Raw genomic sequence first — 17,274 nt, 5'->3', positions numbered from 1 at the left:
CTGCGGCAGCTCTTCACGGCGGGGAGGGGGAGATCGCCGCCCCATCCAGTGCCCGCCACCCCATCCAGGGCCCTACACTCTAGGCGAATGCCTAGTTCGCCTAGCGGGTGAGCCAGCCCTGGGCACCACGTGGGGACCCCTGCTCTACCACGATAACCTTTTCCTCGACAAGACGTATCTGTCAATCCTTGGCTGGCCTCTGAGTGCCCCCGCCCGGCAGACATAATCAACCTGAAAAGTTCCCCTCTTCCTATTTCTTTGTGACAGGGACAGCAAGAGCAGGCCTCGGGGCAGAGATGAAAGTTCTTCCGCTGCTGCCCGTGATCGCCTGTCTTCTTGTCAAAGCCCGGGGCAAGATCTTCAGTCGCTGCGAGCTGGTCTTGAGGCTGGAACATTCGGGATTGGAAGGGTTCCAGGGCTACAGCTTGGCTGACTGTGAGTGGCACACCTCTGGAGGGGGGTCAGTCTGTTTGTTGGTCTGTGTGGGTAGGAAACCGGCTTAATTCGAACTGGCCCGAGCAGCCCGTGTGAGGCTTCCACAGAACAAGAGGAGGTGGAAGCAGAAATGAATGAAGCTCCAGATGGCGAGTTTTTTTATATAGCCAGGTTCTCTGTCTGGTTGCGGAAAACGGTGCTTCATGTGTACAAAACTGTACGTGAGAGTCCATGGGAGGGGCTCAGGTTCAGTGGAAGAGCCTCTGCTTTGCATGCAGAAGGTCCCAGGTTCGGTCCCCCACATCTCCAGTTAAAAGGACCAGCCAGTAGGTGATGTGAAAGGCCTCTGCCTGAGACACTGGAAAGCTGCTGCCCATCTGAGTAGTCGAAGAAGTAGAGATTAGATTTACACCCCGCCCTTCACTACCCGAAGGAGTCTCAGAGCGGCTTACGATCTCCTTCCCTTTCCCCTCCCTACAACAGACACCGTGTGAAGTAGGTGGGGCTGAGAGAGCTCTTATAAGGACTGCCCTTGAGAGAACAGCTCTGAAAGAACTTGTGACTGACCCAAGGTCACACCAGCAGCTGCATGTGGAGGAGCGGGGCATCGAACCTGGTTCTCCCAGATTAGAGTCCGCGCTTTCTAACCACTACACCAAACCGGCTTTCCGTAGACATCACTGACTTTGATGGACTAAAGGTCTGATTCAGTACAAGGCAGCTTCATGTGTCGATGTACTACCTAGCAGCCAATGGCTATAACTACACGTGATGGTTTCTTCCTTGCTTGTGTTATACGGCTTTCCCCCCCTTTTCCAAATTCAGCAGCCAGGATTCCTTATCAAGGGGGAGAATGGTTTCCTTCGCTGCCATTTTCTTGCTGGGAAAAGCCACTCCGAACTGCTGTTGCCACCCACTAGGGGAGAGATGCCTTGACCTGGATGGTCCAGGCCAGGGCTTTTTTTTGTAGAAAAAGCCCAGCAGGAACTCATTAGCATAACAGGCCACACCCACCAGCAGAAACTCATTAGCATAGTAGGCCACACCCCCAACAGCAAAGCACATTAGCATATTAGGCCACACCCCCATGTCACCAGAAGTGTGGTCATCCAACCACGCCCACCTTTTGCTTCTTATTCTGTTTACCTTGTCAAAACCCAGGGCTTTTTTTGTAGCAGGAACTCCTTTGCACGTTAGGCCACACACCCCTAATGTAGCCAATCCTAATGCGTTTCTGCTGTTGGGTGTGGCCTATTATGCTCATGAGTTCCTACTGGGCGTGGCCAACTCAGGAGCCAGCCCGAACTCCGTTCCTGTGCGTTCCTGCCCAAAAATAGCCCTGGTCCAAGCTAGACCGAATCTTGTCAGATCTCAGAAGCTATGCAGGGGTCAGCCTTAGTTAGCACATGGATGGGAGCAGGGCTTTTTTGGGGGGTGGGGGAAGAGATGCCAGAACCCTCAAGAGGGAAACGAAGCTTTCAGTCCGCATACTGAAAACTCATGAACTTTTAAACATTTTTAAAGAGGATTTTGTCTTAGAGGTTCTGGAACAACGTTCCGGCGCATTCCGCCAGGGGAAAAAAAAAAGCCCTGGGTGGGAGACCACCAAGGAAGCCCAGGGTTGCAACACAGAGGCAGGCCATGGCAAAGCACCCCTGTTCCTTCTTGCAATAGAAACCCTACGGGGGTCTGTAGAAGTTGGCTGTGACTTGGTGGCGGGGTGGGGGGGAGGGAGAAACAGGGGAGCCAGTAAGTTTTTCCCCAGCAGGAGCAACAGCCTCTTATGGCTTTTTCTGGTGAGAAAATGGCAGGGGAGGAAAGATGCAGGGGTCATTTCCTGTGGGAGCGCACAGGAGCGGAGCTCCGGCATTAAGGAGCCCAGGGGGCGGGAACATGTGACAAGCCCCACCCCCTGCTTCCAGCAGCCCTCAGTCGGGCCATGAGGAGAAATAAACAGCCAGGTAAGTTGCAGAGGTGCCCCCCCCCCCGGCCGGCTTCAGGTACAACCTCTCCCTCCTATGTGAGGTGTCAGAACCCACAGCCAACAACGGAGTACACACTTTCAAGAAAGGTTATACTTTTATTGAAGAGCTATAGATGCATTAACGTAGTCACTGTTAAGAATGGCAGTTGTCCCTTGGACATAATAAGATATAGGGCATTCGTATGCACCCCCCCCCCACTGCGCTGGCCAATTAGGCACCCTCCCGCACAGGGGCTAAAACCAGCAAACTGTTTCTAGGCGAAGCTCAGAACTGTCCGGCTCCCACGGCTGCCTGGAAAGGCAGACAACACACACTCCCACCTGCACTTCATTATAGATAAGCGTTTCGGCACAAAGCATAGATAGGAACGCGAACGCAATTTACACAGACTTTGACTGAGCATCCCAACCCCCATGGCAGCATAGCTGACATACTGCCCTCTCGAAAATCAACTTCTCCCGCCTATTCTGGGAGTTCTCCCGCCCATTTCGGGAGGTCTCCAGGTCATTCCCCCCCTCCCCATAGCTAGCAAACGAAAACAGTCCAGTGGCACCGTTAAGACCAAGTTTTATTCGGGTATAAGCTCTCCCTCCTCTGCTAGGGCAGATCTGCACGCCCCCCCCAATAGCTAGCAATCCGAAATAGTCCAGTGGAGCCTGAGTGGTGGGTGTTGCCTTCTGACACACTTCCAGTATGCAAATAAGACATTCGCATATGCAAATAAGCTATGCTAATAAGTGATGCTAATGAGCACCTGCACCGCTTTTTCTACGAAATGATCCCTGGACACGGGAAGCTAGTAAAGAGTGAAAGAACATAAGTAGAGCCCTGCTGGATCAGGCCAGTGGTCCAAGTAGTCCAGCATGCTGTTTCACGCAGCCGCCAACCAGTTGCCCTGGAGAGCCCAAACAATCAGGGCACAGAGGCTGAGGCCCATTCCTGAAGCTGCCTCCCAGCGCTGATATTCAGGTTTGCTGCCTCTGAATATGGAGGTTCCCTTAATTCACCATGGCTAGTAGCCATTGATGGATCCGTCTAACCCTCTTTTAAAGCTGTCTGTGCTTGTGGCCATCACTACTTCCACGGGCAGCAGGGTTGCCAACTCTGGGTTGGGAAATTCCTGGATATTTGGGGAGGGCGGGGTTTGGCGAGGGGAGGGACCTCAGATGGGTGTAATGCCATAGAGTCCGTCTTCTAAACCAGCCATTTTCTCCAGGGCAGCCGGTCTCCGTCGTCCGGAGGCCAGTTGCAATTCTGGCAGTGAATTCCACGGTTCGATTACTCGTTGAGTACAAAAGTACTTCCTTTTTATCGTCCAGAACCTATTTACCAAACAATCCCATCGGGTGCCCACCCATCCTAGTATTAAGGGAAAGGGAGAAAAGATTGGATTTATACCCCGCCCTTCACTACCCAAAGGTGTCTCAGAGCGGCTGACAATCTCCTTTCCCTCCCCCTCCCCACAACAGACACCCTGTGAGGTAGAAGAAGAAGAAGAGATTGGATTTATACCCTGCCCTTCACTACCAAAAGGTGTCTCAGAGCGGCTCACAAACTCCTTTCCCTTCCCCTCCCCGCAACAGACACCCTGTGAGGAAAAAGAAGAAGAAGAAGAGATTGGATTTATACCCCGCCCTTCACTACCCAAAGGTGTCTCAGAGCGGCTTACAAACGCCTTTCCCTCCCCCTCCCCACAACAGACACCCTGTGAGGTAAAAGAAGAAGAAGAGATTAGATTTATACCCCGCCCTTCACTACCAAAAGGAGTCTCAGGGCGGCTTACAAATTCCTTTCCCTCCCCCTCCCCACAACAGACACCCTGTGAAGTAGGTGGGACTGAGAGAGCTCTTGACAGAAACTGCTCTTTTTTCAAGAACAGATCTTATCAGAACTACGGCTTGCCCGAGGGCCATCCAGCCAGGTGCAAGGGGAGGAGTGGGGAATCAAACCCGGTTCTCCCAGATTAGAGTCCGCGCATTTAACCACTACGCCAAACTGACTGAGGTCAACGGACTTAGAATGGCATAACTCTGTTTAGGATTGTGCCATAGGTGGCCTTACGTGAGTGACTCTCTCTTCTGTTAGATTCACTGGTATACTAAGCCAGTAATTTCTGTCTTATTTAGGAGAGTGCACAAGGGCCACACACAGCACTAGCTTCTTTGTTCTGTATGTGCTAGCAAAGTTACAGAAGGGCCACTTGTCAGTTTCAAGCTAATAATCCTTAATTCAAGAAACCACATTCTAGATAGTGCAGGTTGAGAGATAGGGGTAGGATCTAGTCTAACTAGCTGTATGTATGCGGATGCAGAATGCATCTGCATCCATGGTGCCAAAGATGGAGAGAAGCATGCTCCTTCTTTGTGTGAGTGTGAGAGAGAAGGGAGAATGGAAAGAAGGAAGCAATTCCCTGAGAGTATCAGTCTACACATCAAAGGGACAGAGGCAGAAGAGTTAACAGGAAAGATGCTCAGAGTTTGCCCGTCTATCTATCTGTCTTGTAACCTCCCTCTGGAGGGAGTGTTTAGCCCTTCTCTTTCGACATCTTCCAGCATCAATTCTCCTCTCTGCTTGGCAATCTGGTGATAACAATTCGAATCTGAACAACTGCGTTGTAAAGATCACCAAGAGAACAAACGTGAGATGCATGGAGAACACCAACAAATAAAGCTAAGCTTTAGGGAGAATACAGTATCCCCCTATCTAGTAGTACACTGGCTGTCTCCTGTGTGGATCATGAAAGTTGCAGGCCAGGTTTTGAGACTGCTCAGATGCAAGGAAAATGTGACCTTATAAATGAACCAAAAGAAGAAGAAGAAAAGATTTTAAATGGCCTGATGAAGATTGAAAATATTGCAGAAGTGAGGGTATGTCGAGAATACCTAAGTGTCAATTGACGGGGAAAGGGGAAAAACGCAGAAGGGAATGAATTTGCTCAAGGCCATTGAAGCTGGAGGGGCAGATTTCGGGGGGAGGGAAGAGATTTCCCAAATCCCCGCCCCCCCAGGCTATTGGCTTTTTATTACAACTCCTTGGTTGCTTGAAGCATATTGATGCTTTTAGTTTTACCAAGGGAACATGTAATTCAAAGCAATAGAAGGATGTTTGCTCGCTCGCCACGCTGCCAGAACACACAAGTAGATATTGTAACGCAGGGAAACGTGCAGAGCTGTGGCAAAATGCGAAAGATGCGGAAGATGGCATTCGCATAAAGAAGTGCTCTGACAACATCGGTGCAACCTGTGGGAGATCTGCCACAGGAGGGTATTTTTGGCAGGAATTAAAGTGTACCTTGCAGTAAAGCTCCCCCTCGTCAAAGGAAAGCTGGAAAGAATTGCTTTTGGTTATACAGGGTAGGATTTGAGATTTTCCTCACCTCTGGTCCTGTTTGTATTTTTTATCCACCCATTTGCCTCAACAATACCGTCCAAACTCCAGGCAGAGAAAATCTGGGAACAATCAACATTTTTTTAAAAAATGTTATTATAACTTATTTCTCTAGGCTAGGGGTCTCCAACACAGTTCCTATGGGCACTGGGGTTGCCAGGTCTGATGTCCGTGCTGGCGGGGGGTGGGAGGGAAATTTCCGGGAGTGGGGTGGAGCGATGCGACACGCTGACATCACACAGGAGTGACATCATAGCGTCAGTGATGTCACACGGCAACACACTCATTTTTGGGCAAAACTTTGTGGTAAAATCGGCAGCTCTCGTTTTTGGGCAAAACTCTGTGGTAAAATCGGCATCAAACCATAGAGTTTTGCCCCAAACCTGGAGCATTGCCGCACAGTGTCCCTGACACGGTGATGTCACTTCTGTGTGTCAGCATGTCGGGGATGTTGCATGGTGACATTGCTGTTTAGGGGCGGGTTTTTCCCCACTGGCCGGCTGGCCACTGGTAGGCGGAAGCCCCCAAAACCAGGGCATCCCCCACTTGAAACTGGGGAATGGCGACTCTAATGGGCATCATGGTGCCCACTGACACCTTTCCTGGTGCCCACCAAATGTTTTTAGGAAATGGGTGGGGTCCAAGTGGGGCTTTTGCCCAAAAAGGCTTCTGATAGCCTCTGGAGATCTGCTTGGCTGTGCGTATTTGCTTTTGGCAGCTGCTGCCACCACAGCACAAGGATCTTCACTGTGTGACTGAGGGTAAGCTGCGGCAGCCATTTTGAGGCTGGCCACCACCTCCTGTGGCAGCCATTTTGTGGCTGTGCTTGCCACCCTGTATCAGAATTCCAAAGGTGCTTGCAGGCTCAAGAAGTTTGGGGAACCCTGCCCTAGGCAATCACAAGGGCAGAAACGTTTTGTCAGACAGAGATTAAGAATCATGAGGGGTTTATTCGGGGCAGTTCCCCCCCCTCTGTGTAGGGTTGCCAAGTGTTACTTACCTCCGCAGTGGGGGACTCCCGGGTGGATCCCGGTGCGCGCGTGCCGCACCAGGAAGTGACATTATGACACCGGGCACACTGGGGGCGGGGCCACGGCAATCCGAGGGGAAACCCCTCGGTCGTGGCCCTGCCCCCAGCGTGCCCGGCGTCATAACATCACTTCCTGGTGACGCGCACGCCGGGGTGGGGTTCTCCTCGGGGCCCGATCTGCTGGCGCTGGGGAACGGGCCTCTGGGGCGGGGGTTTCCCCACCCCCGGGGGGACTTGGCAGCCCTACCTCTGTGCATGCAGTTCTTCCTCCCCCATGTGCTGTCAGAAATTCTGCTTTTGCATGCTGAATCCAGAACATAACCCACAAATCCAAAGAGCCCTCTCCAAACCCAAATTCCAGTCCTGGTTCCTCTTTGTACCGTATACTTCAGTCCTATGCGCCTGAAAAAAATTCCAGCTGCCCAATTGCTACTGTTTATAAATCTGGACTTGGGCAAACTGGATCAATGGGAGATGTGTGGCTCAGTGGAAGAGCATCTGCTGATTTGCAGAAGATCCCTGGTTCAATCCCTGGCATCTCCAGGTAAAAGGATCAGATACTAGGGGTATGTGAGACCCTGGAGAGCTGCTGCCAGTCTGAGTAGACAATACTGACTTTGATGGACCGAGGGTCTGATTCAGTAGAAGGCCGCTTCATGTGTTCATCATGTGTCACGAAGCATTTTATGCGGGACATATCTCATAGCTGGCATATTCTGTTGTTCATCTTCTCACTGAAATCAGTTCTGAGCTCTAGCATAGGAGTCCCCAACACTTTTGAGCCTGTGGGCAACTTTGGATTTTTTACAGGGGTGGTGAGCCCCACCCCCCAAAATGGCTGCCACGGGATGTGGAGCCAAACTCAAAATGGCTGCCACAGGAGGCTGCAGCCTAACCCAAAATGGCTGCCACAGGAGGCCACAGCCTATATTGCCTTCCTTGCTTTGCAAAACAATCACAAAAGTGTGTGTGTGTGTGAGAAAGAGAGAAATGAAGGCAAGCCCAAAGGGGAAGGGGGAGGTAGAAAGAGAACAGGGAATAATAAGAAACAAAGGAAAGCCAGGGAGAGGCAGAAAGGGAGAAAGAGACTGGGGCGTAAAAAGAAGGAAAGCCTGAAGGGAGAAAAACCTTGATCCTCCAGTGGGTACGGCTGTTATTGTAGCTGAGAAAACCCCTTTTGTTTGAATGAGAGCAGCCAATAACAATCTGAACCTTACAAAGGCCCCACCCACTTTCTGAAAGGTACAGCAGGCACCAGGAGAAGTGCTGGTGGGCACCATGTTGGGGAACCCTGCTCTAGCATGTACATTTAACCTGTGGGACTGATCTCTCCCCTTAGGGATCTGCCTGGCATACTTTGCGAGTGACTTTGATACAGCTAAAGTGACACACAATTCAGATGGCAGTTCTGAATACGGCATCTTCCAGATCAACAGTCGTCTCTGGTGTTCTGACCACCACAGTACCACAAAGGACCTGTGTGATATATCGTGCCGTGGTATGCATTTCTGCCAGCAGACAGCTGCAGTTACCTGAACCCATCCCACTGGGCACAGCAATCCTGAAGTCTAGCCTGCCAGTCCAGTGATAGGCAATTGACTGGGACAACCTGTGTGGGTCCTCCACCCGTGGGGCTTCATTCTCTAGAACAGAGGTGTCAAACTTATTTGTTGTGAGGGCCAGATCTGACATAAAAGTTACTTTGTCAGGCCGGGCCGTGTATGCCATAAAATGAAATGCCAGGTACTGGAGATATAAACTTTATAAATGACACAGGCAAGCCCGGTTAACAATATTATATTTTACTCAAAATACAAACGAAAGGAATTGATTAAATCATATGCAAGACTAGATTTCCCCCAAGGAATACCATATCCACCCCCTAGCCATTTCTTTTCATTTCTTGACAGCTTCGACCACAAACATCTCTCCGTGCGCTCCCAGATGCCCCCCCCCCAATCAGTTTCCTACCTTCCCTCTCTCTCTCACCAGTTGCTTGCGGGCTGGATAAGAGCCCTGGATGGGCCGGTTCCAGCCCCCTGGCCGCATGTTTGACACCCCTGCTCTAGAATATGATGCTTCACACCTCAGTCCATTCAATGCACACCTCAAGTGTTCAGTCCATTCAATGCAAATTGCAGCCTCAATTTGTCCTGGGTTGTGCGGAGAAGAGAGGGGAGGTTTAATCCTTCAACCCCCACTCAATTTCACTATTTGAAACTTGAGATACTTGGTTAATATAGCAGAGTCCTAGAAGTGTGGTACTGAGTGCAGTAAATAAATCTCCCAAGAAGTATACTGCAAAAAAGGGAAACTTACATCCGTTCAAGTCGATCTAGTTCACATTCATGTTGCAGTGAAAAGGAGAGAAAAGAGCCTAATCGAAATAGTGCCTTTTCTATCACAAATGGCCAGCTCGTCCAGCATCCTGTATGATTTGATTTGATTTATTGATTTATACCCTGTCCTCCCCTGTGTGGGAGTATGAGGGCATTGTCTCCACAGGAGAGACCTGCGGAGACATGTGTCTCCATGGAAGGCCATGTTGAGAGAGGGAGAGGACAAAGGGGGAGAGAGAGAGAGAGAGAGAAGGGGACAGAGGGCATCCCATTAAAAAGATAACATCTGTACACACTTAGAGTGATGTAGCGCCCCCCTCCCCCCATGCCCAGGCATGCTGTCCCTCACTCTAACAAAAACTGGGGCTCTTTGTTTTACTAGCATATTCATGGGGAGGAAATTAATGTCAAAGGACTAGTCTTCCCTCTTTTAAAGTGCTAACAACAGAGCAGGTAGAGTTCCCAAATCCCCCCGAGGGGGCGGATTTCCCCCCGCTTTCAAGGCCCGATTTCCACCCCGCGCGGAATCGGGCCCGGGGGAAACCCCACCCCGTGTGCGCGTCACCCGGAAGTGACGTCGTACGCTGGGGGGGGACACGCCATTTGAGGGGAAAACTCGTTTTCCCCTCAAATGGCGTGGCCCCGCCCCCAGCGTGCGACGTCACTTCCGGGTGATGCGCACGCAGTGCGCGCGCACGATTTAGACGCCGGCCGGGAGCCCCCCGCTCCCGGCCAAAATCCATTTGGCAACCCCAAGAGCAGGGGAGTCAGTTTTGAATAGTGAAGGTGAAGGGTTAAATCCTTTCTCCCTTCCCTCCATACCTGGGGCAAACTGAGGCAGACAGCTCATTTGTTTGAGCCCTAAGTCTCCTGATAATGGGCTGAAATGAGGCAGCCACACTTAGTTAGTGGCTGTCACCTGGTTAAAGAGGTTTAAGTCAGTCAAGTGTCTGAGCTTTAACCGATTAGTTATTTAGACCAATACACAGGTGTAACATTAAAATTTTTGAGAAAGAAAAACTTGTTTTCCGATTATACATATGCCTCTGTTGGCACTATCTTAGAAGTAGCCTTCTTTCCTTCCTGTGAGAAAGGAGGATTGGTTGACAGAGCAGGGAGTGGATTACAAAGGTAGAAGCTGATGGCGTAAAAGCAAGGCGATGTGTACGAGAAACACGACAATAGACTCCCGTCCTTTAATCTGGATCTAACCCATTGTAACATGTAATGGGTAGCAATGCCTCCAATGGCCGCCAGAGACTTTGTTATCAGGCTCTTTCAGCCAATCACAACCCATCCGCCCTCTTGTGACATCAGGGCCGATCAGCCAGTCCTCGCAAGAGGATTCATCGCCATCGCCTCCAGCAACCAATCTCTTTAGTTCATGACAGTGCAACCTTCCAGAGGGGCGGCCATGTTGTTTCGGTAGCCAAGAAAACAAACACCCAGGGGTCTTGTGGCATCAGAAGGCAGGGTTGCCAATCTCCAGGTGGTGGCTGGGGATCTCCCACTATTACCTCTATCCTCCAGGGCGACAGAGGTCAGTTCGCTTGGAGAAAATGGCCACTTTGGAAGGTGGACTTGACGGTGTCCTACCCCACTGAAGTCCCTCCCCTCCCTAAACCCCTCCCTCCTCAGGCTCCACCCCAAAAATCTCCAGGTATTTCCCAACCGAGAGCTGGCAACCCTATCTGAAGGGCTAGGTTGTGGTTGCATAAAAGTCCCCAGATTTCCCCCCATGAATTATTTTCTTCTGGAATAAAAACCTATTCATCTTTAAGTGCCCCCAAGATTCCCGTTTATTTGTTTTTACTCCAGTGTCCAGTTCTTAACCTTGATATTTTCTCTGTCCCCACTAGATTTGCTCACTGATGACATCACTGATGACATCGATTGTATCAAGAAAGTTGTGCTGGACTCAGAAGGTTTGGATGCCTGGTAAGGGGGGGCAAGTTTGCTTTCCCACAGCCTTAAGAACATCAGAAGAGCCCTGCTGGATCAGAGCAGTGGTCCATCTAGTCCAGCATACTGTCCCACACAGTGGCCAACCAGTTCCTCTGGAGGGCCAACAAGAGGGCATAGAGGCCGAGCATCCTGTCTCACACAGTGGCCAACCAGTTCCTCTGGAGGGCCAACAACAGAGCATAGCGGCCAAGGCCTTCCCCTGATGTTGCCTCCTGGCTCTTGGATTCAGAGGATTAGTACCTCTGAATGTGGAAGTTCCCCGCAGTCACCATGGCTAGTAGCCATTGATAGATTTCTCCTCCATGAAACTATCTAATCCCCCTTTAAAGCTGTTTATTCCCATGGCTATCACTACAGTTTGGTGTAGTGGTTAAGTGCACGGACTCTAATCTGGGAGAACCAGGTTTGATTCGCCGCTCCTCCACTTGAACCTGCTGGATGACCTTGGGCAAGCCGCAGTTCTGGCACAGCTGTTCTCGAAAAAGAGCAGTTCCTGTCAGAGCTCTCTCAGCCCCACCTACCTCACAGGGTGTCTGTGGTGGGGAGGGGAAGGGAAAGGAGTTTGTAAGCCGCTCTGAGACTCCGAGTGAAGGGTGGAGTATAAATCCAATCTCCTCTTCTTCTTCTTCTACATCCTTTTAATCACTCTCTGTGTAAATTACTATTTCCTTCTGTCCCTCCTGAGCCTACCGCCCATCAGCTTCATTGGATGCCCTCGAGTTCCGTCATCTTGGGAGAGGGAGAAAAATGCCTGTTTGTCAACTCGTTCCACCCCATGCCTAATTTTATAAGCCACTATCATGTCGTATCACGGCCCTCGCCTGTGAGTTGCATCCTAGCCTTCCCTGTCTCATCCACGAATACATGAAGCTGCCTTCACGAGTTTTTTGGAACGCCGTCTCGTTTATTAGGGAATCTGGAATGGTTTTTAAAATGATTGACGTACACTAGTATTTTGTATGTTGTAACCCACCCTGAGCCCACCTGTGGGGAGGTTGGGATAGAAATAAACAAATAATTATACTGATTCATACCCTTGGTCCACCATGATCATCCATCTGTTCAGACTGGCAGTAGCTCTCCAGGATCTCAGGCAGAGGTCTTTCACATCACCTACATACAGAGCAGAGGTCCATCAGTGGCTATTAGCCACAATATGGCTGCGAGAGTGGGACTATAAGGAAGGCCGAGCGCCGAATAATAGATTCTTTTGAACTGTGGTGCTGGAGAAGACTCTTGAGAGTCCCTTGGACTGCAAGATCAAATCAGTCAATCCTAAAAGAAATCAACCCTGACTGTTCCCTGGAAGGCCAGATAATGAAACTGAAGCTCAAATACTTTGGCCACTCACTGGAGAAGACCCTGATGCTGGGAAAGATTGAAGGTCGAAGAAGACGGGGACGGCAAAGGATGAGACGGTTAGACAGTGTCATAGATGCAACGAACATGGAATTGAGCAAACTTCAGAGGATGGCGGAAGACAGGAGGGCCTGGCGGGATCTGGTCCATGGGGTTGCGAAGAGTAGGACTCGACTGTGCAATTGAACAAAAAAAATAGATAGGGACTCTCTGGGGCACATGATGCTCTGTCTTCTTGGTGCTTGGGGGGGGGGGCAACAGTAGGAGTGCTCTTAGTGTCCTGGCCCCACTGCTGGACCTCCTGATGGCCCCTGGTATTTTTGGCCACCGTGTGACACAGAGTGTTGGACTGGATGGGCCATTGGCCTGATCCAGCTTGGGCTTCTCTCACGTTCTTATGTACTGCCTGGTCCTTTTTGCCAGAGGTGCCAGGGATTGAACCTGGGACCGTCCGCATGCTAAGCAGAGGCTCTACCTCTGAGCCAAAGCGCCATCCATCCCATGCCATCCAGACATGTCTCCATTCACCCGTCCTCCGCTTTAAGTGCCAGCATTCCATCTTCCAGTTTGGAGCCTTGTGTGTGTGGCGGTGTGGGGTAGATACTACCTCACAGGAGGGGAGATACTAGTGACTGGCTGTCCCCCCCATTAGTCCTCAAGTGGAGCGATCTTTTGGAGATGTACCGGCACCAATTGTGTGGATCCCTTAACAGCTGTGTGCTGAAATCTGGAACTGGAATCCTAGAATCATAGAGTTGGAAGGGCCCTCCAGGGTCATCTAGTCCAGCCCCCTGCACAATGCAGGAAATTCACAAATACCCCCACACACATGCCCCCCCAGTGACCCCTGTTCCATGCCCAGAAGATGGCAAAAAACCTCCAGGATCCCCGGCCAAACTGGCCTGGAGAAGAGTTGCTTCCTGACCCCAAAGTGACCAAATCAGACCCTTGGTCCACCAAGATCATCCATCTGTTCAGACTGGCAGTAGCTCTCCAGGGTCTCAGGCGGAGGTCTTTCACATCACCTACATACGGAGCAGAGGTCCATCCGTGGCTATTAGCCACAAGGTATAGATAGGAACTTTCAGTCTGGGGCAAGGGATGCTCTGTGTTCTTGGTGCTTGGGGGGGGGAAGAGTGGGAGTGCTCCTAGTGTCCTGGCCCCACTGCTGGACCTCCTGATGGCCCCTGGTATTTTTGACCACCGTGTGACACAGAGTGTTGGACTGGATGGGCCAATGGCCTGATCCAGCATGGGCTTCTCTTACGTTCTTATGTACCACCTGGTCCTTTTTGCCGGAGGTGCCAGGGATTGAACCTGGGACCGTCCGCATGCTAAGCAGAGGCTCTACCTCTGAGCCACAGCGCCATCCATCCCATGCCATCCTGACATGTCACCATCCACCCGTTCTTCGCTTTAAGTGCCAGCATTCCATCTTCCGAAGAATAGATTCTTTTGAAGTATGGTGCTGGAGAAGACTCTTGAGAGTCCCTTGGACTGCAAGGAGATCAAATCAGTCAATCCTAAAAGAAATCAACCCTGACTGTTCCCTGGAAGGCTAGATAATGAAACTGAAGCTCAAATACTTTGGCCACCCAATGAGAAGGGAGCACTCCCTGGAGAAGACCCTGATGCTGGGAAAGACTGAAGGTCAAAGAAGACGGGGACGGCAAAGGATGAGATGGTTAGACAGTGTCATAGATGCAGCAAACATGAAAATTGAGCCAACTTCAGAGGACGGCGGAAGACAGGAGGGCTGTGTGCTGAAATCTGGAACTAGAATCCTAGAATCATAGAGTTGGAAGGGACCTCCAGGGTCATCTAGTCCAGCCCCCTGCACAATGCAGGAAATTCACAAATACCTCCCCCCCCACACGCCCCCCAGTGACCCCTGCTCCCTGCCCCGAAGATGGCAAAAAACCTCCAGGATCCCCGGCCAAACTGGCCTGGAGACGAGTTGCTTCCTGACCCCAAAGTGGCAGTCAAGCATTTCCCTGGGTGTGTAAGGAAGGGCCACGAGAACTAAGCCCTGAGGCAACCCTTCCTGCCCTCCCCTCTCGTGATCTGCCCGAGTTCACGGAATCCGCAATGCTGTCAGGTGGCCATCTAGCTTCTGTCTGAAAACCTCCAAAGAAGGAGAGCCCCACTCCAGCTTGTGGGAAAATGCTGTCGTGTTGCAGCTGACGTATGGCAACCCGGAAGGGTTTTCAAGGCAAGAGACAGTCAGAGCTGGTGTGCCCTTGCCTGCCTCTGCATAGCAACTCTGGACTTCCTTGGTGGTCTCCCATCCAAGTACTAACCAGGGCTAGGTTTGCCAGGTCCCCCTTGGCCACCAGTGGGGAAGCTGGGTTGCCAGATCCAGGTTGGGAAACTCCTGGAGATTTGGGGGTGGAGCCTGGGGAGGACAGGGACCTCAGTGGGGTACCATGCCACAGAGTCCCCCCTCCACAGCATCCATTTTCCTCCAGGGGAACTGATCTCTGTAGCCTGGAGATGAGCTGCCATTCTGGAGGATCCCCAGTCCCACCTGGAGGCTGGCAACCCTAGATTTTAAGTAATATGCTGCTGTTGAAAAGTATCGTCCAGTCAGAACCAATTTATGGCAGCCCTGTATGGATTTTGGGGCAAGAGACGAACAGAGGTGGTTTGCCATTGCCTGCCTCTGCATAGCAACCCTTGGTGGTCTTCCATCCAGGTTACTAACCAGGGCTGACCCTGCTTAGCTTTTGAGATCTGATAAGATTGGGCTAGCTTGGGCTATCCAGGTCAGGTCAGGGGCAAACAGAGGTGGTTTTTGCCCTTGCCTGCCTCTGCATAGCGACCCCAACTTCCTTGGTGGCCTCCTTTCTAAATACGAACCAAGGCTGAGCCTGCTTAGCTTGCGAGATCTAACAAGATCGGCCTAGCCTGGTCCATCCAAGTCAGGGAAGAGACAGCCAAAGGTGGAGTCTTGTTGCCTCCCTCTGCACAGCAACCCTGGGCTTCCTGGGTGGTCTCCCGTCCAAGTACTAACCTGGGCCGACCCTCCTTGGCTTCTGAGATCTGATGAGATTGGGCTAGCCGGGGCCATCCAGGTCAGGTCAGGGGCAAACAGAGGTGGTTTTTGCCATTGCCTGCCTCTGCATAGCAACCCTTGGTGGTCTCCCGTCCAAGTACTAACCTGGGCCGACCCTCCTTAGCTTCTGAGATCTGATGAGATCGGGCTCGCCTGGGCCCTCCAGGCCAGGGCTTAAATGGTGGAAAGTGCTGTCTAGTCTTTGCCAGCCCAGGGGTAACCCCATACGGTTTTTAAGGCAAGAGGTGAGCAGGGGTGGTTTGCCGTCGCCTGCCTCCGCATAGCATCCCTGAACTTCCTTGCTGCTCTCCAAGAACTATCCAGGGCCGACCCTGCTTAGCTTCCAGGATCTGGCAGGATCAGGCCAACCTAGCGTCACCCGTTGCCTAAAGACAGGCCAGCCGGTGCAGTCGGGGCCACGATGCCCCAAACAGAAGGCCCTGCAGGAAGATGATTTGGCTGTGTAGAGAGAGCCAGATGTCTCAGGCAAACAGGACAGAAAAAGGATCTAGTGCCGCGAGAAGGGAATCAGAGATCTAGTGCTCACTCAGAGAACCAGTTTGGTGTAGTGGTTCAGTGCGCGGACTCTAGTCTGGGAGAACCGGGTTTGATTCCGCACTCCTCCGCATGCAGCTGCTGGATGATCTTGGGAAAGCCATAGCCCTGTCAGAGCTGGTCTCTCAAGGACAGTTGTCGAAGGAGCTCTCTCAGCCCCACCTACCTCACAGGGTGTCTGTTGTGGGGAGGGGAAGGAATGTATTAGTTGCTGTAGATTTTCCCGGTTGTGTGGCTGTGATCTCGGCATTGTAAGACCTCGTTTTGCCAGTAGCTGTGACTGGCGTCCTCAGCGGTATAACACAGAAAGATGGGGTACTCTCTGTGTCAAGGTGAGAAGAAAAATGGTAGGCAGGTAACTTGTAAGCTGCTCTGAGACCCTGAGTGAAGGGCGGGGTATAAATCCAATCTCTTCTTCTTTAGTTGGTGTAATGTATCCAGTCCTGACAAGTCCAGAAGTCCGGACAAGTCCAGAGACTAACGTCGAGCTTCGCTCCAAGAGACAATAGACAATGCGGATCCTAGCCCGCTCCAATCAGGGGGCTAGGTACCTGGCCGAGAGCCAATGGTACTCTCGGCCACTGTAAATAACCTATTGGGAAGTGGGGGGGTGTTTTGGGTGGCGGTTTCTCAGGGAATATAAGCCGGCCTGCGAGCCGGACGAAGTCATCTTGTTCCTGATCGAATGAAGTACGCTTTGCTGAAATCACTCTCCGTCTGCGTACTTTTCAGTTGGAATGCCTAAAATGTGCGTATTTCTCTTTCTTCCTTTCTCAGGATGGGCTGGAGAGACCACTGCCGGGGCAGGAATCTGAATTACTGGATCAATGCCTGCAACGTGTAAGCCCAGAGGATCAGCAGTGGGATTTCTCTTCTTGGTTCCCAGCCCCGAGCCTGGCGCGGACAGCTGCTTTTAGACGTGACCTGACAGTCAAACAAACCCGATGGGAGCCGCAGAACCATTTCAATAAACGGAATTCCTTTCCTAGAAGGGATCTTTTTTAAAAAATGTGCTTTCTTAGGCCTCCGAAGGGGATTAAGGAAGGAAGGGGAAGGGGATTGTCCTGGAAGGAGAACTGTCCTGATTGACATTTGCTGCCGCGGGGAATGTTTGCACGGGACACGGGTTGCCATCCTCCAGGTGGCACCTGGAGATCTCCTGCT

The 17,274-nt window shown here is 51.4% G+C and overlaps 1 protein-coding gene across 1 annotated transcript in view; it reads left to right on the top strand.

Annotated features, from left to right (window-relative positions):
- Positions 1-17,061, top strand: part of LOC107115738 (lysozyme C-like) — a 41,426-nt gene extending 24,365 nt beyond the window's left edge. Inside the window, exons 2-5 of the mRNA XM_015417499.1 lie at positions 268-435; positions 8,177-8,335; positions 11,036-11,114; positions 16,888-17,061. Coding sequence (XP_015272985.1) covers positions 297-435; positions 8,177-8,335; positions 11,036-11,114; positions 16,888-16,954 — 444 coding nt within the window. The 5' untranslated portion in view covers positions 268-296 and the 3' untranslated portion in view covers positions 16,955-17,061. The remainder of the gene's footprint in view (positions 1-267; positions 436-8,176; positions 8,336-11,035; positions 11,115-16,887) is intronic.
- Positions 17,062-17,274: the final 213 nt, after the last annotated feature.

This window comes from Gekko japonicus, unplaced genomic scaffold (assembly GCF_001447785.1).
Source record: "Gekko japonicus isolate JY-2015 unplaced genomic scaffold, Gekko_japonicus_V1.1 scaffold3869, whole genome shotgun sequence".
In the NCBI taxonomy this organism is placed as follows: Eukaryota; Metazoa; Chordata; class Lepidosauria; order Squamata; family Gekkonidae; genus Gekko; species Gekko japonicus.
This window is presented reverse-complemented; position numbering and strand designations above follow the sequence as displayed.